We start from the raw sequence: 26,156 nt of genomic DNA on the forward strand, positions 1-26,156 counted from the left end.
AACCCGAGACAACTGAACTTCCAAAACTTTGAGACTGATTTAACCCGTGGGGGCGGAGACTAAAAAACTTCTCTCATCACCGCGCGCGTCTCATGTGGAACTAACTTTGTGCATGACGTAATAACAGTGACGTTTATTAGCCAATCAATGAACCGCTTGCATTTAGCACACAATTTACCAGTACAGACTCTACACGTCACGTACACCACCACCGAACTCGACCACCGCCAGGAGGCGTGCGTGTGTGTGTATATTATGCGAAAAGTAACTTTTGTTAGGCCTAGTTTTTAGTATAAAAATAAGTTGTAAAACGTTGATGTTGTAACAAGATTCGTATCCCGAGATAGTTTATCTTTAGAGTACGTTATTACTACTCATTATAATAACTTGTTATTTAATTATACGTAACATGCTGGTGATGTTTAGTGCATGAGAGGTACTTGCACTGGCAGCAGTGTAGGTACCTGGATGAAAGGTCTTGAACGCCTGTATGTATGTGGGAATTCATGTATGTGTAGAGGTCACCTTGTGCTGTGTAGGGGCCTAGGCTACGTATTAAAAGATTGTTCTCTGACCTCCAATACTGCAAAACATAGATAAATTCCCTTTTTACTCCTATGATCTTTTATTGTAATTTTCTATGGAATAAATAGTGTGTGGCTACCTTGTTTTTAATTAAGTTCATAACTATTATTAATATAATAATAATAATAATAATAAATTATTTTGTAATAACTTTTAACAATTTATTTACAGAAAACAACTAGAACTAGGCCCAAGTAAAACAATGGCATATCGTTCAATCTGCAAATCACTTGTAAACCTTCATGGGGGAGCTACGTTTTTTCAGATGCGTCATCTCAGCACAAGTGACAAGTTAAACAATAACTACCGTGCTGTGGTTGTAGGGGGTGGTGCTGGTGGGCTAGCTATGGCAAGCATTCTTGGCTCAAAGTTCGGAAAATCACAAGTGGCTGTTGTAGAACCATCAGATGTAAGACATTATAAACATTGGCGTAATACTGGAGGCTTTTTTTTAGCCCTTTTTGACATATTTTAATGCCTGTTTTTGCTCTAGGCACTGCTTAGAGACCCCCATAAGTTTACTTTAGCTATTTTCATATTTACCTTGTGCATTTATATATTCTATTTGTTACTGTTATGTGTATTTTAAGGGGGGATGTGGACAGAGTTTCTTGTCACCTGTTCATCCCTTTCTTTTCGCTATCTTTATGTTATGTGCTGTGATAAAGTTTTAAAAATAAAATAAAAATAAGGTCCGGGACCCCCGGATTTAGCCATTGAGTCCCATAGCCGTTACGCCACTGATTATAAATAATACAGTATTTAAAATATTTAAAAAAAATAATAAAACCATAATGTTGTTTTTCACTAAACTATTTTAGATGAATAATATCAAAAAACAAAGAAAATCAAGTTTAAAACACCGTAGGACCCCTCCTTTGAGACAACCCTGTTCTTTGTTAACCTTAATGTGTTCCGTAATCGGGGCTCTTGTTAATTAAAACATACATTCTGTAAAAATGATTTAAGACATTGAAAATAATATACTCTTTATTATAATATAGAATCACTATTATCAGCCAATGTGGACAATGGTAGGTGGCGGTCTGAAGACATTTGACCAGTCGGCGCGGATGACCAAAGACATCTTTCCTTCAAATGCCACTTGGATTCAAGATGCCGCTGTCAAGTTTGATCCAGATAACAACAGTGTTTACACAAAAGATGGGAAAGAGTTAAAATACGACATACTGATTGTGGCGATGGGCTTGCAGCTTCGCTTTGAACAAGTTAGTACTGCTAAAGTTTTAAAGTTGTTAAATATATATTACAGAGAATCAAAGTGCCACCATGCTGTTTACTGAGATTTTGAATTTCACATTTGGTGCTTCGTCTTTGTTATAGTTGTTCTGTAATGGGCCTTTTGTTGAATTAGAATTTACTTTTTAAATTCAGTGCTAAAGATGAGAAAATGATTGAGTAGTCATTCCCTATAATGTGTATTTATGTTCGTAACTTTTTTAATATGCCAGTATAGTAACAGATTAATACCCATATACCATTATTTATTATTTTTGTATTATTTATTTTATTTTTTATTTATTTATACTGCTGTGTGTGTACTAGTACACCGGGTTAACCCCCTACTCGTCTCGAAAGATCTACTAGGTTCATGAGCTAGATGTGTACACTGGAACTACGGTTTATAGTCCTTATCCGAGAAGACTCGTTCTACCACCAGAACCTTGGAGCAAGTGGGCCTCGAAACCCTTGCCGATGTTATGGCTACGTAATGGCCTAATAAAATTACTTAAATATGTATATATTGTATTTAAAGGTCAAAGGATTACAGGAAGCAATTGCCAATGACCCGATGGTGTGCTCAAACTATTCGGCAGACACAGTAATGAAAACATATCCAGCCCTTCAAAAGCTTGAATCCGGCAATGCCATATTTACTTTCCCAAACACACCAATCAAATGTGCCGGTGCGCCGCAGAAAATAATGTATCTAGCTGAACATTACTTCTCAAAGGTATCATTTTATTTATAGTACATTAAGCTTTGTTCACACTATCAAACTTTATGTGACAACAAAATGTGATGTGCCTATATATGGACATGATGATGTCATATCACTACCATTGGGTATATCACTACCATATTTGGGCACATCACACTTTTTTTGTCAAACTGGTTTGATAGTGTAGACAGAGCTTTAGGCTGTGTTCACACTGAGTGTAGATTCCGGTCCAGTGGTGGGAGGAAAAATCATAAAAAAATTGGGTGCAGTGTTTAAGAGTGCTTGTCACCAAAAATCAGACATATTCGTAATTTAGTGGCAAGGGTCAAAATTTCGAATTGGCTCATATTTTGCACATTGGTAGACCTTGATGTAAGTAAACCTGATGTGTAGTTTGTTTGGTAAAATATCGCTTAGTTTTCGAGAAAATCGAAAAATAACGATTTTCGGCCAATTTTGTTAATTTTTGGTGTATAATTTACATTAAGTTTAACAGCCTCTGGAAGCCAAACGTAGCTACCTAGCGTTTAAATATTTTACACTTATGTTAACTAGCATCTTGACAATAATTAAGTAAAGTTTCAAAAAATTTGATGAAATTCTAAGATTTTTACTAATTAATTACTAATTAGCATATATAAAACTCTTAAAAAGTAGGGTAAAAACAAACGCGTTTTTTTTCATGTGCGACGAATTTTTTTTTAATAAAAAAATCATCAATCTAAAGTTTAGATACTAATATTTATGAATCAAGTAAAAAAAATTTGGGGAAACTTATTTGCGCTCCGCGCCAGAGCCACAAATTTGTAAGAAATTCAAAGATTTTATCTGTCGGCAAGATCAATCGGATGTACCTATTGTTCTCTATTTACATATTTAAGGTAAATTTTACTATGAGAAACAAACTTTAAAGGTAAACTGAAAGGTCCTGAATAATTTGGATTTACGTTTTAATATAAACACAAACTAAAAATAAATTTCTAGTAAAATTTAAACGACTAACCCATGATGAAATTAAGCAATTACTATCTGAGCTCAACATTATAACTCGCTTAGCTTCATCAAGCCTGTTATGTTTTCCACAAGGTGAATTTATTCTCGCGAATTGAACATTTTTTGCATGCGCAGTTTATTTTTATCAACAACGTGTTCCATTGGGCGTGCGCATATACGCGAAAATGTTTGATTTGCGCGAATAATTTCGCCTAGTGGAAAACAGGCTTTACAACATAATTTTCTTATCTTCTCATATAGGGAGTTTTCGCACGAGCACGTTAACGCTATTTTCCAAGCTCCGCCCACTTTGTAAACAACTTGATCTGTGCGTGCGCAAGCATTACGAAAAACTTTAGTTACGTGCGTCGAGAACCTTATTTCTGAAAAATAGCGTCAATGAAAAACGTTAACCAAAACATGATTAAACATGCCTGGCTAGGCTTAGTCTCTAAACCCAAGGTATTCCGTGATTTGTGTCAATACTTGTGGCGTATGTTGCGTGCGCTACACATGTGTTGCGTTCTACACTTCCCGTCGAAGCGCGAAATCAGTACAGAAAAGCAAGTACGTTAACGCAAATGTTCGCTGAACTCTGTTGTTATGCAAATGAGTAGAATGGTGACAACCGTTAACGTTCATGTGCTCGTGCGAAATTTCCTAATAATTCGTGGCCTAAACAATAAATTATTGTTTTACCATTGTTTCACCCCTTCGCTTTATTAAAAATTTACAGAACGCGACTTAAAATACTAACAATTTAGACAACAGAATCGTCCCACATATTAAATTGTTATTTTAAAGAATTCTCACAGACACAGTTTTACCTTCGTTGCTACCTTAATCAATCGAGCAACTGCACGTGGAAACCAGCTTTCCCAGCAAATCAATGTATGGCTTCTTGCGCTTTATGGTTATATCTGTGGTATCAAGTTCAAGAGAAGTACACATTTCTTGCAACATTGGCAAAGAGAATCTGGAGAGTTTTTCTTGAGCTTTCAGTTCACAAATATTATGCCTTTCAAACATTATTGGATGCTGCAAGCCTATTGTGTCCAGTACGGTTTGCGACAAAATTTGAATTTCTCTTTCTTTTTCCGTTTTTGAATCGTCTCCATTTTCTTGGACTTCGTCACCATCTTCAATACTATCGTAATCATCATCTTCGTCATCATCATCATCATGAACGGCTGCATCTGTCCTCCTTTTTTTAGCTAAGCGTGAGAAAAAACTTGCAATCTGCTGTGCTGTTAAAAATTCACTCTTGCTAAATAGATGTGAACCATCGCTGTGCCTGGCCGATCTCATCTCTCGTGAGACATCACATGGATCAGCTTTCTGTCCTGTCTGCTCTCCAACGTCAAAAACATCAATAAGGTAGGTTTTCTGTGGAACAGAAAATCGGGTTTTTTTTGCAGAGGACTTTAACGCCCAGCCCATTTGCAGGTCGGGGCCAATGTCAAACCGTGGCAAATCGTTGGTTCTTGTTGGTTCTGGATTTTTAGAAGTACCCTCTTCTAGTTGTGTTGCGTATAATTTCATTGCCCTGTCATATAGTGTTTCATGTTCTAGTGCGTTCTTGTGATTTTCATAATCTAAGTGTTTCTCTAGGGAAGAGTATCTCTGATATGACCTAATGCAACCTTGTTCGCGACAAAAGAACAGTTTGCTGGGGGTGCCAGGACTTTCTTCACTTTCTATTTGTTCGTCGTCATTTATATCAGCTTGTTCTTCATGAGATGTCTTGGCTTGTATTCTTGCTTTTACTGTAATAAATGATACTTGATTTTGATCAGACGTTGTATCCTTGTTATGAATTAAATTGGGTAGTTTCGAGGGCACACAGAATTTACTCAAAAGTAGATTTTGTCCTGCACCAATACCATACGCCATCCACACCTTCATGGACCTGCTTCCGAACTCTATGTTGTTGATGTGACTCACGCCTTTCCATTTCCCTGCTGCACAAATAGTACCAGTAGGTAAAGCACAAACTATGACTTTCACTCCAGGAATGCCTCCAAAGGACTCAATTGCTGCCTTCATCTGCTCTGGATTTTCAATATCTTTTCCTGAATTAAGATATTTATTCATGTGATTTTTGATATGGGCTGCCTTGCGGTCACATGCGCCCTTCCCCCCTTGAGGGTCCGAAAAATCAATACGTCGGATTTTGATCTTCGTTTCTTTCGCTATCTTTGGTAACGAGAGTAATGTTAGGGCAGAGTGGTAGCATCCTGCATTATCTTGACGCAGATACACAGAGTGTATATCGGGTGCAATAGATGGCAGCTGCCTCAACACATCGTCGATGATTGCCACAACAGTAGTACTATCCTGACTGCAAGATTTAAAAATATGCACAAACGTAAGCATCTGTACCTCTCTATCTTTATTCTTTTTCGTCAAGACCGTTATGTGCCACGGAAGTCCACGCTTTCCAAACCAGTCTCTTTGGCTTTCGCGGTATTTACGTGGTACAAACTTCATCGCCCAGTCTAAAACAATTAGGGCACAACCAGGATTCAAATCTCCTAAAATATCATGTCGTGCAGCGTCTTGGTTAATGGATCTTAAGATATGCGCCTTCCACGTCTCGATGTCTTGGACTGACCGTGTAATTACGTACTCCATGTCATCTTTTTCTTCAGAAGAGCAGCGCACTTCGTTTAAAGCTTCAAGAATTTCAGACAAAGCTTCTGGAAATATACGACATCTGTCACATCTTGCATTGTGGTCATGATCACAGACAGTCTGGTAATATTTGTCTTCGCAAGAACTAAGAGCATACGCCCTACAATGATCGGCAACTTCAGAATGGTTAGAAATGTGAATCTGCAATAATATATAAAAGGAATTGTATAAAAAATGTAATTAGTCTTGAATGTTTCTTACATGCTTTACTGAGCAACATACAACGCGCTACTTTGCCTTTTTTATTATATTGTTTTTCTATTTATACTGTAGCAGTTATCAAGATATTTAAACAAGATTGTTATTACCTTATAGTCACCTTTTAGGTAGCGCTTGGCATCTTTAAGTTTTTGGTTTGTTTGTTTGGCCCAAGTCAAACCCATTTCATAGCAATCTCCCAGCTTATCAACGATGTTCTCCAGGTCATCGAAGGCTTTTCCACCATTGGCAGAGATATAATCAAGGCCCTGTAAGGATTTGCGTACAGAAGCAGAACAAACACTGAGAACTCTACGCAATGTACTGCGGCTCATAGGTTGAAAATTCTTCTCTTGACAGTAACTCTCGTATTGAAGAATACATTGTTCTGGGATAAGATTACGCACAACATTTGGGATTTTTATAACTCTGTCTGTAGAAAGTTTTAGAGTTTTTTCTCCAAATGGCAAGTCTTGTATAACTTGAGAACTTGTTATAAAGGTAACAAAGTGGTCAATTTTCCCTGGCTGTACGCATACTCTAGTGTTCTTTAGAGGTTGAATTACAGAACCTCTACCATGTAACAATAAATGGTGTTTGGCCACGTTAAAACGGTATCTAGTCAAGTTAGGTATCCATTTCTGCAGTTCCTTGAAGGTAACCTTATCAACCATGATCGATAAAATCTGACGTCTTGTACTCCAGTGGTTAGTATGAAGATAGCATTCTGATAGAGCATCTAATAGAGAAGAATCGGTTCTTTCGTCAGCTTCTGTGGTTTTATCACTTGATAAGCCTTCAAGTAGAGTAGTCGACTGACCAGGTGCGATTTCTTCCAGGCACATAGAGACAACTTGACGAGCCTTGCGCATGTGGAAACGTTTAGTACGGTCTGAAACTTGCTCCAGCGGTGCAGATAAAGGATATCTAATTGGACTGACGTCCCTTGAATTGAGAAATGCATTTAATTTTTCTCTTGGTGTAGATTGAATTGATTCATCTTCTGAGGTAGCTGAAGCAAAAGTTGGATCGCAAAATTGATATAGGCTCATTTGAGTATCCATAACATCACACGCCGGTGTTTGACAAGTTGGAGTGGCTAATGACATGTAAAACTCATCCTTATTACTTTCCTGAAAATAAGAATAATATTGGTAAAAAATTACTACTGACTTTGATTCAATTATTGACGCACTGATTCGTGATATATATAAAATGATGATGACAATGGCAGGGAATGCAGAAAATATTCCTCCTACCACCAACATACGAAAAAAAATGAACAAAGTAACATGAAACACATTATTTACTTAATCTTTCCGCCAATAAATGCGTATTCATAAATGTCATACTGTACGGTATTTTTTAACTTACAGTTGTTAGTGCGCTCATCTGATCGACGAGACTAGGGTTATTTGTTTCAGTGTTCGAGGTTACAGGTAACAATGACTTCAGCATCTTACGGCAAGTTGAACAGATACCTGATAAAAAGCGTAAAAACATTTACTTACAGGGTTTTGTTTAACGGTTTAAATTACATTAAATATATAAAAATATAAAAATTAAATTATATTTACCTGAACCAACTTGCAGGAAAGTTCCTGTTTTCTTTAATATTAGTTGCGAATCTTCTTTGCTAATACCCCTATCGCACTTGGGTCCCTTTCCTTTGCTTTGGATGTGATTAGAGAGATCAGGCGGCACTCTACATCTGTTGTTATTTCCTCGAGACCAACCTAAGCCAAGTTCCGATCGATGCAAGGGACAAACAGTCCAACTATGTATATCAGCGGGCAAGGTAAACATGGCTGCTCGACTAAGAATTAGGTCTACCTCACTATCGATGCCCGTAAACCTAAACATGTGTCTGTGTGCAGCGATTTCCTTCTGGCATGCTTGTAAAGGTAGGACTTCAGTGCTCTGTTTGCGGTCTTTTCTATCGAATCCACAAGCTCCGCCAACAACCGATTTAAAAGAACATGAAATCTCCATCTTGTTTGAACTTAAAGCCATCAGACAATAAGTATATATAAAAATTATTTTCAACACGTCTTTACATTGTAAGACATAAACTAAAATGGATAACAATTCAGTTCCGTTGTCAACGCAAATGAAGATATCGTTGTCTATCGAATATATGCAGTAAAGTGTTTTGTCTACTGTGGTTAATGTTTTGAAACATTCTCGCTGAGTAAGTTCGACCAGGTTCGACAAACAGGAAAACGATAACAAGTTAAAACAAATGTGTTTTTCAGTTTTATCCTATAAACTATGAGAGGATGGAATAATTTATAATAATGTGGTTTGACAAAGAATAAGCGAGTGATTTTTAGTTAATTGCTTGATTTTGTATATTGATTAGTAATTGAAATTTTACCAGAAACGTATTTTTAGTTTGTGTTTAAATTGCAACTTAATTCAAAATTATTCCAGGAACTTTCAGTTTATCTTTCAATTTTGTTTCGCGTAATAAAAGTTTAGCTCAAAGCGACTTAGATTGCTAAATAGATAACAATAGGTGCATCTGATTGATCTTGCCGACAGATAAAATCTTTGAATTTCTTACAACTTTGAGACTCTGGCGCGGAGCGCAAAATAGTTTCCCCAAATTTTTTTTACTTGATTCATAAATATTAGTATCTAAACTTTAGATTGATGATTTTTTTATTTTAAAAAAATTCGTCGCACATGAAAAAAAACGCGTTTGTTTTTAACCTACTTTTTAAGAGTTTTATATATGCTAATTAGTAATTAATTAGTAAAAATCTTAAAATTTCATCAAATTTTTTGAAACTTTACTAAATTATTGTCAAGATGCTAGTTAACGTAAGTGTAAAATATTAAAACACTAGGTTGCTACATTTGGCTTCCAGAGGCTGTTAAACTTAATGTAAATTATACACCAAAAATTAACAAAATTGGCCGAAAATCGTTATTTTTCGATTTTCTCGAAAACTAAGCGATATTTTACCAAACAAACTACACATCAGGTTTACTTACATCAAGGTCTACCAATGTGCAAAATATGAGACAATTCGAAATTTTGACCCTTGCCACCTAATGTTTGATTTTTAGTGACTGGCTCTCTTAAGTATAAAACCGTTCACACACTAGCTCATTTCTTATTTTGTATAAAATGTGTGTGTGCTGATGCAGTGATGAAATCCGGGCTCAGTGTATGAATAAATTCAAATTATTTTATTGCAATCAATTAATTGTGAATAAATACAGAGTAAATAAACAAGGATAAAAACATTAAAGATAAAAAGTTACACAAGAAATATTGCTGGGTAGCCTTAAATAAAATACAGTTTTTAAAATCATGGTTGTGCTACATCTATTTCTTTGTCATTGTAGTACTGTAATTTCTTTTTAGCATGGTAAACGAGATAAGATAAACATTATCTATAATTCATCTCTTCCTGTCATCTTTGGAGTAAAGAAGTATGCAAATGAGCTTTTAAAAATAATTGAGGAGCGGAACATAACTGTCAATTTCAGGCACAGTCTCTCGGAAGTAAACCATGAGAAAAAGGAAGCTGTGTTTGTCAAACTCGACTCTGAAAACCAAGAAACTGTTAATTTTAATGTAAGTATCTGATGATTTTTAGAATGTAATGCAATTACTGTCATATAGTCAGTTTGCTAAAAGAAAGTGTTAATGTTGAAAGGAAATTGCTATTTATGCATATTTGGCATTTTGTGTGTCTACACTATCAAACTAGTTTGCCAAAAAAGTGTGATGTACTCAAATATGGTAGTGATATGCCCAAATATGGTAGTGATATGACATCATCTTATCCATATATGGGCACATCACATTTTTTTGTTTTACTTAAGTACCAAACCTTTTATCTATCAGTATATAAGTACAATATCTTTGACTTGATGTCCCAGTGCATGTCAAGCCAAAGATATGAGTTTGAGTCATAGTTGGGACTTTTTTTTTGACCATCGCAAATATTTGATTTGATAGTATGACTTTCTGCACGTAAGCCCTCCAATGGGCTCACCAGACGTCCTCAAGAACAGTCCTATTGCAGCTGAGAACGGCTTCTTAGCTGTACACAAAGAGACGGGCCAACACACTAAGTATCCAAACATCTTTGGCATAGGAGATTGCACTGACATACCTACAGCAAAGACTGCCGCTGCTGTTGGTGAGAATTTGACATATTTGTTATAGTTTCTCTCTTTTCTCTATATCTAGTTAGTTTAGTGGAGTTGTAGCTTGGTGGTTAACACGCTTGTCTTCCAATCCCAATGTTCAATCCTGACCTAGTGCCAGGGTTCAATCCTGACCTAGTGCCAGGGTTCAATCCTGACCTAGTGCCAGGGTTGTAACTCTTTCAACTCCACTTCCTAAGCCTCAAATGAGACTTAGTTTATAAGCATGATAAATTATAAAATAGTTTATCTATCCTGTAATTGGCTAGTTACTCGCTGTTGAAAAACAAATACAAGCATTAGCATCTTTTCTTAACATCAAATTAGGTTCAAATGATGACATTTTGATGAACTGCCTGATGCTTAAGCAAGTTGGCAGTAACTTACGTTATTTTCAGGTAATAAAGATATATTACATATGTAATAATATTGAGTATGTTATTCTTATTTGTAGCTGCTCAATCTGGTGTATTAAAAAGAACTATAGAGGCTGTATTAGCTGGCCGCGAACCACAGAAATTGGTAAGCAAATAAATCTCAATTTTTGTTCATTTGTATTGCAAGCTGTAGGTAATCATAAGATGTATTTAGACCACATCAGTGATATCAATTCAAGTTTATACAAGGAATAAACAGCTTGGTTAGTTTTTTTTGCTGTAATTTGTATTTTTTAATAATCACCTTTTCTATATAGTAACTCCATTCTTTTATTTTATGGTTTTCTTGTAAGATTAACTGGTCGGCATTAGTATCAACTGTAAATTAAAATAAATTGACTGTTGTATTTAAAAGGTAAAGGTATTATTTTTTGGTCCTAAAGCTTAACTGGAAAATGAGGAAATTCAGATTAGGCCCTTTACGGACCCACGGCAGCCAGCAGTGCAGCGCCTACCAAATCAGCACACCGGGAGACAATCCTCTACTCTTTTCAAATAGTATACCAAGTTATTTAACAAGCACTATGTACACGGGACCAACGGCTTTACATATCCCATCCGAAGGACAAATTTCCTTTTTTTTGTACATGGTGTACTGCGAACCTCTTACCCTACTAGTATTAATTCACAATACTGTACACATGTTTTTCCTTGGTTTTTTTCTCTGATGTTAATTTGATTGTTTTTATGTACGATATGTAAGAGATGTATGGATTCGAAATAAAAACAAACACCTTTAAACAGTACTAAAATATTGAATTCTTACAGTACGATGGGTATACTTCTTGTCCATTGGTGGTTGGTTATGACAAATGCATCTTAGCAGAGTTTGACTTCAATGCACAGCCTCTTGAGACCTTTCCATTTGACCAGGGTAAGAAGAGAACATCAATGTATTATCTCAAGAAAGATATGATGCCAGAGTTCTACTGGAAAGGTTTAATCAAGTAAGAATTGATATTCTTTTTAATAATGTTACTGTTAGTTTACAAATAATGAATGTGAATGAGTTGAATAAGGTTTATCGCAAATAGCGTGCGCGACGCATGGTGGGAAAGGTTTGGGAGCAAATGTCATGACTCGTATGTACGTGATTTGTTGTTTGTACATACGCATCGTGACATTTGATCCCAAATCCTTCCCATCATGCATCGTGCAATGACGTTCCTCGCAAAATTAAGCTATTTGCGATAAACCTTATGGGGAGAATATTTATGTTGAAAGGACATCCCATACAATAAACACATTCATTATTTGTTTTTAAACACATTAATGTTTTTAAAGTCCTGTTCAGAGTCTAGATAATTTTAATAATCAACTAACACTCAAAGATCTTTACGAAATAGCGCTATATTAATGTCGCATTATATAATATATATTATATATAAAGTCAACTTTTATTTGATTAATCTGCTAACCACTTCTAACTTGAATCAAAGTCGAAGGGTAGGCCATTAAAAAGTAGAGTAGACCAGTATAGACACTGCACAATATTCAGTCGACAACCTTGTGTGGCTTTTTTACCAATCGTGCGATAGAATCATTTGAACTTTTACCGTGCAGTAGAACCTAATACTGAATAACATGTGATACAAAATTAACCAATCGGATGCTATTAGTAAGGGTGTACTCAGATTAATAATAAACAAACAATAACACTTATATAAACTTCTCAACTTATTTATTCACTTGTTTTTGTCGGTAAATAACAATTGAAACTAATTCATTAAAAACTAAGAAACCTGATTTTTACAATGGCAGTGCATGGAGATGAAACATGTTAATATATTATTATTTTCGCTTAATGTATTATTTTTTTCAGGGGAAAGTGGGAAGGACCAGGAGTATTCCGTAAAATTCTCCATCTTGGAATGGGAAAATAAAGGGATGGTAATCTGTATCATTGGTACTGAAATATAAATAAGATTTTTTTAACATTACATAGTATATATTTTTATGATAAGACTTATCAGTACTCGATTACTATGTATCTATTACTCAGTCAAAAATTTGATTTTTATTTTTGTTAAATTAAGTTTACAAATGAAAGTAATTGCAAGACAATTAAAGATTTTATAACAATTTTAGATTTTTTACAAATTCATTAAGCCCTTAACATAGCCTTGTCCTCTCTGACTTAAATTTTAATAAGTCAGTTTTTAAAGCTTTACTTAGTTAATGTTTATTGATCCAATCATGAATATACAACTAGCTTTATTTTTAGATGCCTCACAGTATTAGAAATATGTATTCCATTTCAAAATTAGGTAATTTTTAAACTACAGTCTTCGTACAAGAATGTTATGAAACTATACTAGCATAACTAGTTAACACATAACAGAACATTATGACAGAACATCGTGACAGAACATCATGACGTCTTAAAACTAATCAGAAGCGTTGAGAACGCAGATGTGTCCAATATCATGATGAAATGCAACTTTATTGCAATTGAAAAATTAACGTTTATGAAAGAAAAGTGTTGCATGTGGCGCAGTGTGTTGGGCGTTGGATTACTGATCGTGGTTCGAATCCAACTCTCACCGCATTGCTTGTATCCTTTAGGCAAGACACTTTACTTACATTTACACATACTCTCCACCCAGGTGTATAAAATGGGTACCCGGTTAGATCAAGCCGATTACAAGCTGCATTATTATGAGAGTATGTTTCTATACGTGTTTGACCGGGGTAATAATGTGCAGCGCATTGAAAGCTTGCTTATATGCGCTAAAGAATGAACTATTAATATTATTATATGTTTCTTTACTCTCTACTACTAAACAACGATGCCTTAACTAGATTTTGATTACAGTATTCATTTTTCAAATAAGATAATCAGTATAATTATAGCAGCATGAAATGCAATAAAATGGAATTAGAAATGCATATTTGTATTGTTGTAATTAAGCTGATGAGTCTATTAATACTATTGCACATATAGATATATGATATATTCTGTATATATTTCTATATATATATATATTTGAATGTAGCCTTTAAATGGTACAGTATTCTACATCACATGAAATATCAAGCGCGGATTTAGGCGGAGGCTTTAGTTTCCCCCCACCCCACCTAAAATAGTAATAGCCATGTCTTTTGCAATCTAACAGATTGTTTTTATCATTTATGAAATGTTAACCCTTAATCTATAATGCTGGATCTGCCCCTGAATATGTTTACTCTGACAGCTTGATGTTGCATCCAACGTACTTAACTAGATTCTTCTGCTTTTATCAGTGTAAAAGGAGGGCCTAGGTATTTTATGCCCGCAACACATCCATGGAAACATAGTCCTTCTGGCATTGATGTCTCCCCCACCCACTTATCGAGAACAGGGTCGAAAGATTCAACTTTTTTTACATGTTTCTGAAGCTCGCCGCCGGTCACAAAGATCTTTCTCCCGACGACTGCTGCAGACGGACAATTGCGTTTGTATCTCATTGGGTTAGCTGTACACATGGACATCATCTTTGGATCCAACACTGTCACCTCTTTCATTGTACAGTTACCCATAAGATACAGGTTCTCATTTAAAGAAACGGCAGGAAACATTGCTCTCGTCATACCAGATGTTAAGATCACATTACATTCTAAAGTGTCCAGATCAAAAACTTGAACGGAACAGACACGAGTGAAACACAAAGGGCCTATGATGTATAGCTTATTACGCATGGCTGCTAGACTTGAATTGCTGTTTGTTGGATTAATATGTCCGATGATCGACCAAGATTTGACCTCTGGGTCATACACCTCGATACTCGTTAATGTGTTGTCGTCATCTTCACCGGCTACTACGTAAATCTTCCTGTTGAAACTCGTAGAAGCATGATTGCATCGTGCCCTTTGTAAGCCTGCGACTTGTTGCCATTCGTTTTTCACTAAAGAGTATTTCCAAACATGGTTGCACACATGTTCCTCGTGGAAACCACCGATTACATAAATATCTTGATTGATGGAAGTGACGCTGTAATCCGTGTGCGAGAACGGAAGTTGCGTAAGGTTGTACCAACAGCCTTCGTGGTAAAATATAACATCTTTTTGCCATTTTCTGTCAGAGGTCATACCACCAACAACTATAAGTATATTGTGAAGCATTGATGGTCTTGGATATCTCACCAGCTTCCCTTTAACTATCATCTCCTGAAGATTTAAAGCCTCTTTCACCATTTCTTTACATTCCTTAACAGCTATAAAAGCAAAATTGGATTTCAGAATATCGTTAATAATTGACTTGTCAACGAATTCTAGCCTCACACATTCTAAGACGGATTTAAAACATTTGGCTCTTTGCGGTTCAAAGTTGACCCATTTTATACATGCCTTTAAAACAGAGTCTTCTTTACTAACGTACAGTCTTTTATCGGATACTAACTGGATTAGCTTGTCTTCGCTTATTGAAAGAAACTCTTTTGTTAGTGAAATTTCGATGAAATTGACCAAGATATAATCCCAGGCTTCCGACATCAGGTTCTGTTGGCTGTATGAATCGGCAATTTGATGGATTCTGAGACAGTTGGACGGCTGTAGATGCGTCATCAGAAAAGATTCACATTCTGCAACGAGCCGAGGATACTGAAGAAAACAAGCAGTTGCTAATAAGTCACCTGCCGTTGACAGTTTGATCTCAATTTGTCCCAGGTACAAGTAGTCGATGATTTTCCCCAGCATGTCTGGTTTGACATCATGGAGGTCAATAACACTCTGAGAACTTTCCCGTAAATCGTCGAGGAACATAGCTTGAAAGAACGGACTGCTTGCAGCTAGGATGCTTTTGTGGCAGTGGATCATTAGGTCTCCAGATTGCAACACAACATCTGTCAATTTTCCAAGTTTTCTTTGCTCCTGTAAGACCAACAAAAGGTCCGTGGCAAGGGGTTTGTTTGTGAAAGTAATAGTAGCGCCATGGTCCATGTAATGGTCTTCTAGTGTATTGCCACATTGTATGCCTTTGTCTTCTTCATAGATTACGGTATCTTTGTGGGTTATTGCTTTGTACTCTGTAGTTGTTCCATGAAACCCCTCCTCCTCCACTATGAGAGCAATGTCACTACATTCTATTTCTAAAGCTGCTGCCATTGTCTCTAACAATTTCCTAAAAAAATAAAAATTAACACTTTATCCATATTGCTTTATTTCATCAGCAGATCCAGGGGGTAGCCCAATCTCCCCTTTTGACAACTTTTTTTTATATGTATTCAACATATCTTTCTATATATATCCAGCCCTGAATTATTAGTATTTCTCTTTGCTTATTATTATATCATGATCTTTTTACTGACGACATACATTCTGGTTGCCCAACCCTGACTGGTCACCATGCACAAAATAATATATCATAAATAAACAATTACATTTAGCAAAACTTAACAGGAAACCAATACTGTACAGGCAAAAAACATAAGGACAATACTCCACCTGTCTGTCTACTCTCTAGTTGTATGCGATTACCCCCTTAAATAGTTACCGGCGGCGAGGTACACCCATTCTGCAGACTACATTATGTGCACATCACATCCAGGGGTCAGTTGTCAGCGCATCATTTGCAGCAGTGCTAATGTGTTGACCTAAAACAGCGTTATGGTTTCATATATAACGATGTACGTATTTTATTTTTAGCCTAAGGTCCTTCAACAACGACGTTTACGTGGGTACGTGCACTGTACTTCAACTGTCATACCTACCTTGTTTAGTAAAGATCAATTTTGTTACGAAAATTAACAGGGCTGCTTCTTGTCTCCAGGCCATTTGTTTATGTTAAATTGCGCCCTCAAACGTTACAGACAGAAAGACGATGTTCAATACATTATCACTCAGAACCTCGTTCTATACGTACTACTGTACTTTAATATGTCGATAATTGCTTCACCAACTACAACCAAACTGAAGCTTGTAAATAAATGAAAGTTATTTTATTTTTACATATTATTTTATTTAATAAAAAAAAGTAAGTACAGTGTATTTATAGAGGGCCATATGGTGCATACCGTAAAATTGTTTTAAAATGTTCAAATGGGACATGAAATAGCTAGTTGGCCTTCCTTCTATGAATCGTAAAACAAAACAATAGGCATATTATAGAAATGAAAACACACATGTAACACTAAAGGATCGCTTTAGCAACTACGCACATCCTTGTAAAAATGTTTATGTTTATTCCTTTGAGTGGTAATTATAATAATGTTTAAATAAGACCAGGCGGAATGTTTGTTTTATTCCTACATGACTTGAACCAAGCTCGTGAATTTAAAGCGTTCTTATTTTTAGTACCACTTTTCGATCGTTTTAAAGTTGGTATTAGATTACAGAAAGAGGAAGACTTTAAAATAGGATATGTACTCTTAACTTGATCCTTCGTCTTCCATCCGAAAAACTTGTTGTAGAGGTCATCGTTTCTGTCTAAAAGTTGAATGAAATCTGCAAGATGCGTGACGTTTGCAAAGTCACTGATGTGTATAAAAGAATAGCGCGGTAGATGACGTAGATAGTCTGCCTTCGGCGCCCCATACACAATTGGAACGATATTTTTGGACAAACTCGTAAGCCACAACTTATGTGTGATGTACTCGTCGCACTCAGCGTCTTCTAGCGCTAAATTAAATTTATATTTTGACATTAATTCACTACAATTTTCTAATGATGAACATTTAATGTTACCGCATTCACCGAACGTGTCCACGCCGATTAAACGATCTAGTTTTTCTATAAACGTTCGCATTGGCCAAAAAGCAGATTTTTTACAATCGTTTACTAACCACGATAAAAGTTTCGTCTTTTTCCTGGCTACGTTAGAACCACCGGATTCTGGACGCGGTTCGACGAAACCAAATGGTTGATAGATATCAGCTGAGCTATGATAAGACCAAATGTAATCTACATTCAAATCGTCTATGCCTTCTACCAATAATGTAGCCATCCTCAATGGTGATTCGTAACCAAAAAGTATCCAGCTTTGAGTTGTGTATTTATAACTTAGCGTACGTATTTGTGCTGAATGTTTATCAAGTGTATCCAGCGTTATACCGAACACCGTTGAATCCTGTCTTTCCATTAGTTTCAAGTCAGACCCTAAAGTCAAACTTATTTTCGCATTTTGTTCATGACAAGTTAATGTTGCCTGTAATGATATGTTGTCGTGTTTTTTTAATAAAGATCTTAGTTCCGAAAATCTATCAAGTTTTTGAACATCGTACAAATCAGCGAATGCAAGAATTTTCCATTCGTTCCGTTCTTCGTTATTTGTTTGATGTATGTCTACACGGTTCGTTTTTTGGGGGTAATCTCGCTTCACTGGTGGTAACTCGATTAGTTCAAGCGCCGCCACCTCCGGGTTGTTATCCACATACCCCTTGTCCATAATACGTCCAGATTCTTTGTCATTGTTGATTGGTGGTTGTTTGACGGATGTATATCCCTTAACAACGTAAATTAAGTTTGTAATGATCATTCCAGATGCTAATACAAACATAATGCAAACAACATGATGCACTCGGCAGTCTCGTATCATCTATAAAACAAGATTAAAATGTAAGACTGTATTATAACAATGAATAAATCACTGATCAGAACGTTTTTGGTCGTTTTCCTACAGACAGTGGCGTAACGCATGTCCCTGGTTTAGGAATCAACGCTGGAGACCTCGGGCGTTTTTAGCTTTTTCGACACATTTTAGTTCCTGTTTGTTTTCCTCTGGGCACTGTTCAGGTGCCCCTAAGCTCCGGGTTCTTTTCGTACATAAGTTGGGGGACCTCTCGTGAAACGTCACAAAATAAACATTAATATTCATTAGTCATATCCATAAGGAGAATAAGAAGCTAACTACAATTCGCTAATGCAAACGATTTCTGTCGAGCCGTCTGTGTAGTCGAGTAGATAAGACTTTACATGTCGATGGGGTTCGACTCCCATGAGCTACTTCTCTTACTTTATAGTGAGAGAGAGAATATTTAGAGAGTTAGGTTTAATTAACAACTCCCTGGGTTTAGTTATATTTAAGAAGTAGTTCGGCTATCTTTCACATGGGGTCCCCAACTTATGTACGGAAAAACATTTTCCTCCGGGGCCCCTGGGTTTAGCCAGTTGGTGCTCATAGCCGTTACGCCATTGCCTACAGACAGTATTGTTCCAGGTGCTGTGGAATTTCTTTTCGGGAATGCAGATAGGCCTCTACTGAAAATTATAGGAGATACCCGGCCTATCTATAGGTAAACACTTCCATAGTATTTATATTATAGTTGCATTCAGAGTGTGGCTTCGTGTGGCTTATCGGTCTAAGTGCGCTTGTTCAAAGAATAGATTATGTATTCGTTTTAAAAGACCACCACTGCTCACGTAGTATCATACTGCTCACAGCATACAATTATTACAACAGACAACCACAGAGGACCTCCATGAACAGACCACGGACCTATGCAATGTTATAGCTACATGCATAGACCACTAAGTTATAGGCCCATGCATAAAGCATGCATCAACACATAAACCATGCATCAACACATAATCCAGTAACAAAATGTAACAATTACCTGAAAAACCATAGTGAACAGCACATACGTCCGGCTGACAATGCGTGAGTTTTTGCCAAAATATAACACTATAAGCCTTTTTGTAACCCCCTTTGTGTTTACTATAATAGGTAGTTCTAATGCTAATCTATCACGAAACTGTTCGGTTCAATCATTGCTCCATGGTTCAATCGGTAACCGAATACCCTAATGTGTGATGAACAAACAATGCCACGAGAAAACGATATGAAACTGTTTCTGTTTACACAATTAAGATATACTGAAGGGGTTTGTTAGTTGTTTGCTTATGGTTTAGTATTATTACGTAGGCTGAAATTATCTCATTCATACTGGTATTGATTCAAATAAGCATACATTAAATATTGAAAGCAATAATGAATGTGCACTCAAGGACCAGAGTCGTGTCTTAATACATAAGCATCATACATTTTAATTAACTACTATTCAAATTAGTTAATTAAATGAGAGAAAGCTTTGTTTCTCTCATGCAGGCGGCGGAAGGGAGAAGTGGCGTAACGGCTTTGATGAGTGCTCACTGGCTAAACCCAGGGCCCCGGAGCTTAGGGGGACCATCTGCAGTTCCCAGAGAGAAAAGGCTAAAAACGCCCGAGGCCTCCAGCGTTGGAACTTGGCGGGCCACTTAGGTTTCCTAAACCAGGGGCCCATGCCTCTGCGTTACGCCACCGAAAGTGGGTGATGGTGGGTGGGGCCTCGGGCGTTTTTAGCCTTTTCGGCATGTTTTAATGCCTGTTTTTTTTCCTCTGGGCACTGCACATGGGTTTAGCCAGTGAGCACACATCATAGCCAACGCCACTGCCCCTTCTCCCAGGGTCATTTACATTATTAGTCAACCTCTGGAAGATGAGAAAATAAATTACACCTTACATTAGTGTAGTCTGATTGGACTAATTTGTCTTGTAAATTTTTTTTTAGATTTGGACTAATTAAGTTGTATTGTAAGGGCTTAATTATGAAGTATAATGTAATTATTGTGAGAGTAGCCTATTATTAAGTATTACAATCACAATCGATTTTCAAACATTACTGATTATACCAATATATACCAATATAATAAGACTCGAGTCACAATCTATATACACATAAAATAACCGTATAGATGGTATAATTCGATTAAATACAATACAGCATTAATATTATCTACTCATGACTCTGTATTGGTAGAGTACGGTCGGTTGACACCCGCCACTCGTATTTCTGACGAATAAAACTCCTACGGTGTCTGTTATATAAAGAGCGACCTGTGATCCTACGTTTACTGTATACATACATTGTTGGCATTCTTCAACTTCTGTATTGTTTTCATGTTTGTTCGCGTAACAATAGAACTTGTTGAAACGCTCACAGTCAGGTTTGTCAACGGATTCCCTTTTATAGGCCTGCAACGCTGCAGTATATAGAACACCAACTCAATGTAAGTATTCTGTTTTCTTCATTAATTTTACGTTTAATATACAGACCTCCTATTGATACAAGGTACTTATTATTGTACTGTCTTAGGCCTAGTGATGACGTAGTGTGCGTAGGCTATTTACACGTTGGTTATATATCTAATTAGGCTACAACTCCCTGTATTATTATAGGAAGGAGCACACATACACGTGTAAATGATCATGGACCAATAGAGATCTGATGGTCTGTGTTAACAATAGCCTCTGTACTTATATTAGTGTTTTTTAGGCCCAGGGTGTAGATATACACAGCGCCAGTGTAATTTTGAAAACCACGCGCTAGGGAACATGGTAATCAGTACAGGTGCTACACATACATCACCACCTGTATAGAATCTGCTTTCGTCGACAGCTCAGTGAAAATCAGAAGACCACATATTTCCTGATGACGGTATATTGAATTAGTACATGCATGATTTTGTATACATTTTATTTTATTTTTTTCAGACATTTATCAACGCTTAAGGTTCAACGCATCAAGAAAAATGTTTGTAAGTACCGTAGACTTTTTTGTACGTTGTATTGACCTATAGGCTCATTAATTATAATATTAATCTGTACCCTCTCATCTTCATGAGATGTAACTACTCTGATGAAGGGCTAGTGTTGCTCGAAAGCTCTGCTAAATTTTCTGGTTTTACTTCATCGTTTTGATTTAGCTTTTTGCTTATTTTATTTTGTATCTCCATTGAAATCCAGCCACAGCATTGTCATTTAAAAAAAGTAATGTGCCTTTGGATTTATATATTACTGTAGTTCATTCATTCAATTGTTTAATCTCGAATATACAATTATTTTAATTTTATTATGTATTGAGATTTAAATCTATTCCCTTTGTATTTTACCGGCCAGTGTGGTTATATTTCGTTCGTGTTTTTTTTGTATGTAAATTTGAGCTTTGTCCTGTTTATTGTCATTTTTTAGTCACTTTTATCATGTAAAAATCTCTCGCAATTCAGTTTTACTATGAATTTGATCTTGATAAATATACCATATGAATCAAATATGTTTTTAACAATTTTAACGGTTTTACTTCTCAGAACAAACGTTATTTAACGACGAAAAAGATCTGGATCAGTTTCTTAAGTTTCATTGCAGTAGTCGGTACTGTAAAGTTATTTCATGTTATCAAAATGGATTTTCCCGAAAAGAGTGACGTCCTGGACCCAGTACGTGGCGCTAGTAAACATTTTATTGCTAAAAATAAAGTCGTGAAAGCGAATCCTTTTCCCAGTAATACGAGTCCGAAAGAGATATTAATATTTGGAGACATTAGTGTCATCGAAAGTTGGTTTGAATTAAGTGTAATGGTCAAATGTTTTAGAGGCTCAAATGGTGTTAAACAATGTCCAGTATTTTGTCCGAAATATAATTCTTCAATTAATCTAACTTTAGGAAGTAAAACTTCAGATTATAAAAACAAAGACGCAATCGTTTTCGGACTTTCGCCGTTCACTCTTCTTCGCCACCACGGTGAAGTTACTAACATTAAGAATCCGATATTCCCGCCAAATGTTTTGACTGTTTTTTACAGCATGGAGTGTCCATACAGAATCCATAAATGGATCTGGCGTATCCCGACTGGAAAGTACCACGTTACGATGACGTACCTCACAGGATCCAATATAACAGTGCCCTATGCGTATTATAAACCATTTGAAAAGGAAAAAGGTCCTATTAAACGAAACTTCGCTGAGGGAAAATCTAAACTTATAGCGTGGATGGGTAGCAACTGCGTGAAGGAAGTATTTTGGCCTAGGATGGAGTTTATTCACCGTTTGCAGTCGCATATTCCCGTTGATACGTATGGAAAATGTGGCAACTTAACCTGCCTACCAAGACTTTCCAAAAAATGTGTTAACATGCTGCAACAATATAAATTCTATTTAGCGTTTGAGAATTCCGAATGTCATGAGTATTTGACGGAAAAGTTTTGGGCTAGTTCCCTTCAAAACGACGTAGTTCCAATCGTTTACGGAGCTAGTAGAGAAGATTTTAAGAAATTTGCACCCGAAAATTCGTACATACACGTCGGTGATTTCAAAAACGTAAAAGAATTAGCAAGTTATATAAAATTACTCGATGAAAACGATCATCTTTATAATAAGTATTTTGAGTGGAAGACAAAAGGCACTGTTGTGAATGTGTATCCTCAAATGGAACCGTCCTATTTCTGTGAGGTTATACCATTTTTAGATAGAAATTTAGAACGTAAACCGCTTAAAGATTCCGTATGGTTTAACTCGTGTAGATCGAAAATCAAACATAAATTTGACCCTAAAAATATCGCCAGCTTTGATAACTGGTCAAGCTGGTAAGTTTGAAAGGAGAAATATGAAGATAATATAAATTATATAGTTAATATAAAAATAAATATTGATATTGTTTGTGTACTCATGATTGTATTTCTGTTTTAGTGCTGTTAGTGCAGGTCTTCCTTTATATCATATTAAACATACAACAATTCTCACTCCTGAGGACGATCAAAGCATATTGATCGAAACGTTGAGAAACTCAACAGTTGTTTTTGCTGTTGAAAGCCCGATACTAAATGTAACACTTTTTTTTTATGAAGTACTGATCATTTTTGTGGTCCTTTTTGGAGTTCAATGTGTTGGGAAGAAGGAAGCAAGATTAAGGTATCCCTAATGTATCTAGTCTAAAATTTGGTTTGATTGCTAAGGTTACATCACATTGACTTGCAGGCTTCGTTATTCTCCATGTCACATGGTAATGTCTGTACCCAAATACATTTTGTCATGTAATTTACAGTTTACTTGTTATCATTTCAAATCTAAAAACTTAAATCAAGTTTTGTATCTGTACAAAGTTTATGAAATTTAAACAACAAATAATTATAGATATAATTAAATGATTTGTTTAGGTTTGGAAATAAATAAGTGAAGTTAAGTAGCATAAGTGAAACTATTTCAATGTGTGCGATTTAAAATTATTGTATCTTAATTTATCCTTCATGTAAGATGATATTGACTAATAAAGATTATGCTAAATGTGTTTTTTTAAATAATTTCATTAGATCACTAACCAAAAATAATGACAGAAGACAATAGGCTATAAATCTACAACATTTTTGTTTCCATACTTGAAATAATACATTAGGCCTATATATTATAAAATAACAAATTATATGTATAAATATATATTATAAAAGAGTAGTTTCTTAAAAAATGTATCATCTTTCTTTTGAAAGCTGATTTAAAAATGTTTAAATTAAAATTTTAAAAACTATTTTATGTTTTAATTAATTTATAGGTAAAATAAAAAATAAAAAAACATGGAAGAAATTTAAGGTATAATATACTTAATCAGTAATATTTTGAATTTAATTTTTTAAAGTTGAATGTGTTATAGATTTATAGTTTGATTTTGTGTCATTTGAAAGTTTGTTCCATAATTTGGTTGATCGATATACAAAAGTTCTTTTACCTTGTGTATGTTTCCATGATAGTTCAATGTGTATTATTACTCTGACTACGTGTACAATATGAGTGCAAGCAATCATTAAAATTAAATTTGTTTGATAAATAGCATGGATCATGATCATTTAGACACTTGAATAACATTATAAGTATTTGTTCTTCCCACTTATCACGAAGTTTACACCACCCCAAGGAACTTAAAATATCTATAACTGGTGTTTTAATATCTGCGGAAAGTAAAATTCTTCCAAGTATGTTTAACATTATTTGGAGAGAGTTTGCTATTTTTGCATTACAATTTGACCAAACACAGTCACAGTAATTAAAAAGAGGTATTACTAAAGCATTAGCTAACATTTTGAGAGTATTTCCTGGTAGTACTTTACACGTCGGATAACGCCAATTCGTTTAGAGATTTTACATGTCAAATTGTCTATATGTTCTGACTGATGTTTAGTTTAGAAACACAATTCCAAGATATTTGAATGAATCAACTCTGTCAATACGAATTCCATTATAGGTTAAGGAAATATTTGAAAATGTGGGTAAACTGTGGTTTGTTCCAAAGATCATAAATTTATTCTTCTTGATATTCAATGTAAGTCTATTTTCCTCAAACCATTTAGCAATTTTGTTTAAATTTGAATTTAATTCATTTTGAAGTAGATTAGGATCAGATGAGTTACATAAGATTGTAGTGTCGTCTGCATACATAACACACTTCGATTGAGAGTGACATTAGTACAGGGGCACACCGATGTTCACTTTCATATGAGTAGATTGTGTTGAGTTGATTTTAACAACTTGAGATCTCTCGCTAAGATACGAGATGAACCAGTTCAGAGCAGATGACTTAAATTCCACAATCAATTAGTTTAGATATATGGCGTTTGTGATCAGTGTCAAATGCCTTTTTTAAATCAATGAAGATAGCAGCAGTTGCTTTACCTCCATTTAAGTTATTTAGGATATAATCTGACACACCTAGGGTAGTGTTTGTTGAGTGGTTTTTCCTAAAGCCAGATTGTGATTCAAATATTTTATTTAGTTAAATAGTCATATAATTGTTGGTGTACAGCACGTTCGATAATTTTAGTAAATAATGGTAGGACTGATAGGCCTATTGGTCTGTAATTATTGGGGTCAGCTTTGTTACCATCTTTGTATATAGGTGTGACTCTAGCCTGTTTCCATTCTAATGGAAAAATTGATGTAGAAAGAGATAAGTTATATATATATATATATATATATATGCAAGTGAGTCACAAATTACAGGTGCTGACAACAATAGAACTTGTTGAAACGCTCACAGTCAGGTTTGTCAACGGATTCTCGTTTATAGGCCTGCAACGCTGATGTATATAGAACACCAACTCAATGTAAGTATTCTGTTTTCTTCATTAATGTTACGTTTAATATAAAGACCTATTGGTAAACAGTACTTATTATACTGCCCGATGGATGACGTAGTATGGGTAGGCTATTTACACGTTGGTTATACAGTATATCTAATTAGGCTACAACTCCCTGAATTATTATAAGGAGAGCACATAATACACGTGTACATGATCATGGACCAATATGAGATCTGATGATCTGTGTTAACAATAGCCTCTGTAGTTCCAGGCCCAGGGTGTAGATGCACAGCGCCAGTGTAGCCTAATATTGAAAACCACGTGCTA

At 35.6% G+C, this 26,156-nt stretch overlaps 7 protein-coding genes across 9 annotated transcripts in view; 2 read left to right on the forward strand and 5 right to left on the reverse strand.

Annotated features, from left to right (window-relative positions):
* LOC144850042 (carbonyl reductase [NADPH] 1-like) overlaps nucleotides 1-26,156 on the reverse strand; it is a 93,939-nt gene that overhangs the window by 52,647 nt on the left and 15,136 nt on the right. The gene's annotated exons all lie outside the window — the stretch shown is intronic.
* Nucleotides 218-13,926, forward strand: LOC144849863 (sulfide:quinone oxidoreductase, mitochondrial-like). 3 transcript variants are annotated; one of them, XM_078706953.1, is made up of 9 exons: nucleotides 218-359; nucleotides 757-994; nucleotides 1,590-1,814; nucleotides 2,363-2,560; nucleotides 9,810-10,022; nucleotides 10,410-10,593; nucleotides 11,055-11,122; nucleotides 11,806-11,984; nucleotides 12,860-13,926. In XM_078706953.1, exons 2-9 carry the CDS (start codon nucleotides 788-790, stop codon nucleotides 12,918-12,920), a joined length of 1,335 nt encoding a protein of 444 aa, XP_078563079.1. In that variant the 5' UTR covers nucleotides 218-359; nucleotides 757-787; the 3' UTR covers nucleotides 12,921-13,926. The 3 variants fall into 3 exon arrangements, with proteins under 3 accessions (XP_078563079.1, XP_078563088.1, XP_078563096.1); XM_078706962.1 differs by having other exon boundaries at nucleotides 225-246; XM_078706970.1 differs by having other exon boundaries at nucleotides 235-264.
* LOC144849504 (uncharacterized) lies at nucleotides 3,826-7,512 on the reverse strand. The gene is made up of 2 exons (XM_078706435.1): nucleotides 6,544-7,512; nucleotides 3,826-6,376 (listed from the first exon to the last, which is right to left on the reverse strand). Exons 1-2 carry the CDS (start codon nucleotides 7,495-7,497, stop codon nucleotides 4,382-4,384), a joined length of 2,949 nt encoding a protein of 982 aa, XP_078562561.1. The 5' UTR covers nucleotides 7,498-7,512; the 3' UTR covers nucleotides 3,826-4,381.
* LOC144842027 (uncharacterized) lies at nucleotides 7,799-8,500 on the reverse strand. Its single transcript, XM_078698745.1, has 2 exons — nucleotides 8,011-8,500; nucleotides 7,799-7,914 (listed from the first exon to the last, which is right to left on the reverse strand). Exons 1-2 carry the CDS (start codon nucleotides 8,444-8,446, stop codon nucleotides 7,799-7,801), a joined length of 552 nt encoding a protein of 183 aa, XP_078554871.1. The 5' UTR covers nucleotides 8,447-8,500.
* On the reverse strand, nucleotides 13,965-16,050 carry LOC144849689 (kelch-like protein 24). The gene has a single exon (XM_078706701.1). It carries the CDS (start codon nucleotides 15,952-15,954, stop codon nucleotides 14,254-14,256), a length of 1,701 nt encoding a protein of 566 aa, XP_078562827.1. The 5' UTR covers nucleotides 15,955-16,050; the 3' UTR covers nucleotides 13,965-14,253.
* On the reverse strand, nucleotides 16,861-19,661 carry LOC144856802 (alpha-(1,3)-fucosyltransferase 7-like). Its single transcript, XM_078714617.1, has 2 exons — nucleotides 19,566-19,661; nucleotides 16,861-18,547 (listed from the first exon to the last, which is right to left on the reverse strand). Exons 1-2 carry the CDS (start codon nucleotides 19,575-19,577, stop codon nucleotides 17,225-17,227), a joined length of 1,335 nt encoding a protein of 444 aa, XP_078570743.1. The 5' UTR covers nucleotides 19,578-19,661; the 3' UTR covers nucleotides 16,861-17,224.
* Nucleotides 20,923-24,205, forward strand: LOC144856968 (glycoprotein 3-alpha-L-fucosyltransferase A-like). Its single transcript, XM_078714618.1, has 3 exons — nucleotides 20,923-20,997; nucleotides 21,482-21,525; nucleotides 22,075-24,205. The coding sequence occupies exons 2-3, from the start codon at nucleotides 21,520-21,522 to the stop codon at nucleotides 23,350-23,352; spliced, it is 1,284 nt and encodes a 427-aa protein (XP_078570744.1). The 5' UTR covers nucleotides 20,923-20,997; nucleotides 21,482-21,519; the 3' UTR covers nucleotides 23,353-24,205.

Source organism: Antedon bifida, chromosome 1, assembly GCF_963402885.1.
Source record: "Antedon bifida chromosome 1, ecAntBifi1.1, whole genome shotgun sequence".
In the NCBI taxonomy this organism is placed as follows: Eukaryota; Metazoa; Echinodermata; class Crinoidea; order Comatulida; family Antedonidae; genus Antedon; species Antedon bifida.

Coding starts and splice junctions, on each gene's coding strand:
- LOC144849504 (XM_078706435.1), bottom strand. CDS start 7,497: ATGGATACTCAAATGAGCCTATATCAATTTTGCGATCCAACTTTTGCT. Junction 6,377..6,543: donor ACCTAAAAGGTGACTATAAG/GTAATAACAATC, acceptor ATATTATTGCAG/ATTCACATTTCTAACCATTC.
- LOC144842027 (XM_078698745.1), bottom strand. CDS start 8,446: ATGGCTTTAAGTTCAAACAAGATGGAGATTTCATGTTCTTTTAAATCG. Junction 7,915..8,010: donor TTTCCTGCAAGTTGGTTCAG/GTAAATATAATT, acceptor GCTTTTTATCAG/GTATCTGTTCAACTTGCCGT.
- LOC144849863 (XM_078706953.1), top strand. CDS start 788: ATGGCATATCGTTCAATCTGCAAATCACTTGTAAACCTTCATGGGGGA. Junction 10,023..10,409: donor AAGAAACTGTTAATTTTAAT/GTAAGTATCTGA, acceptor TTGATTTGATAG/TATGACTTTCTGCACGTAAG. Junction 11,985..12,859: donor TACTGGAAAGGTTTAATCAA/GTAAGAATTGAT, acceptor TATTTTTTTCAG/GGGAAAGTGGGAAGGACCAG.
- LOC144849689 (XM_078706701.1), bottom strand. CDS start 15,954: ATGGACCATGGCGCTACTATTACTTTCACAAACAAACCCCTTGCCACG.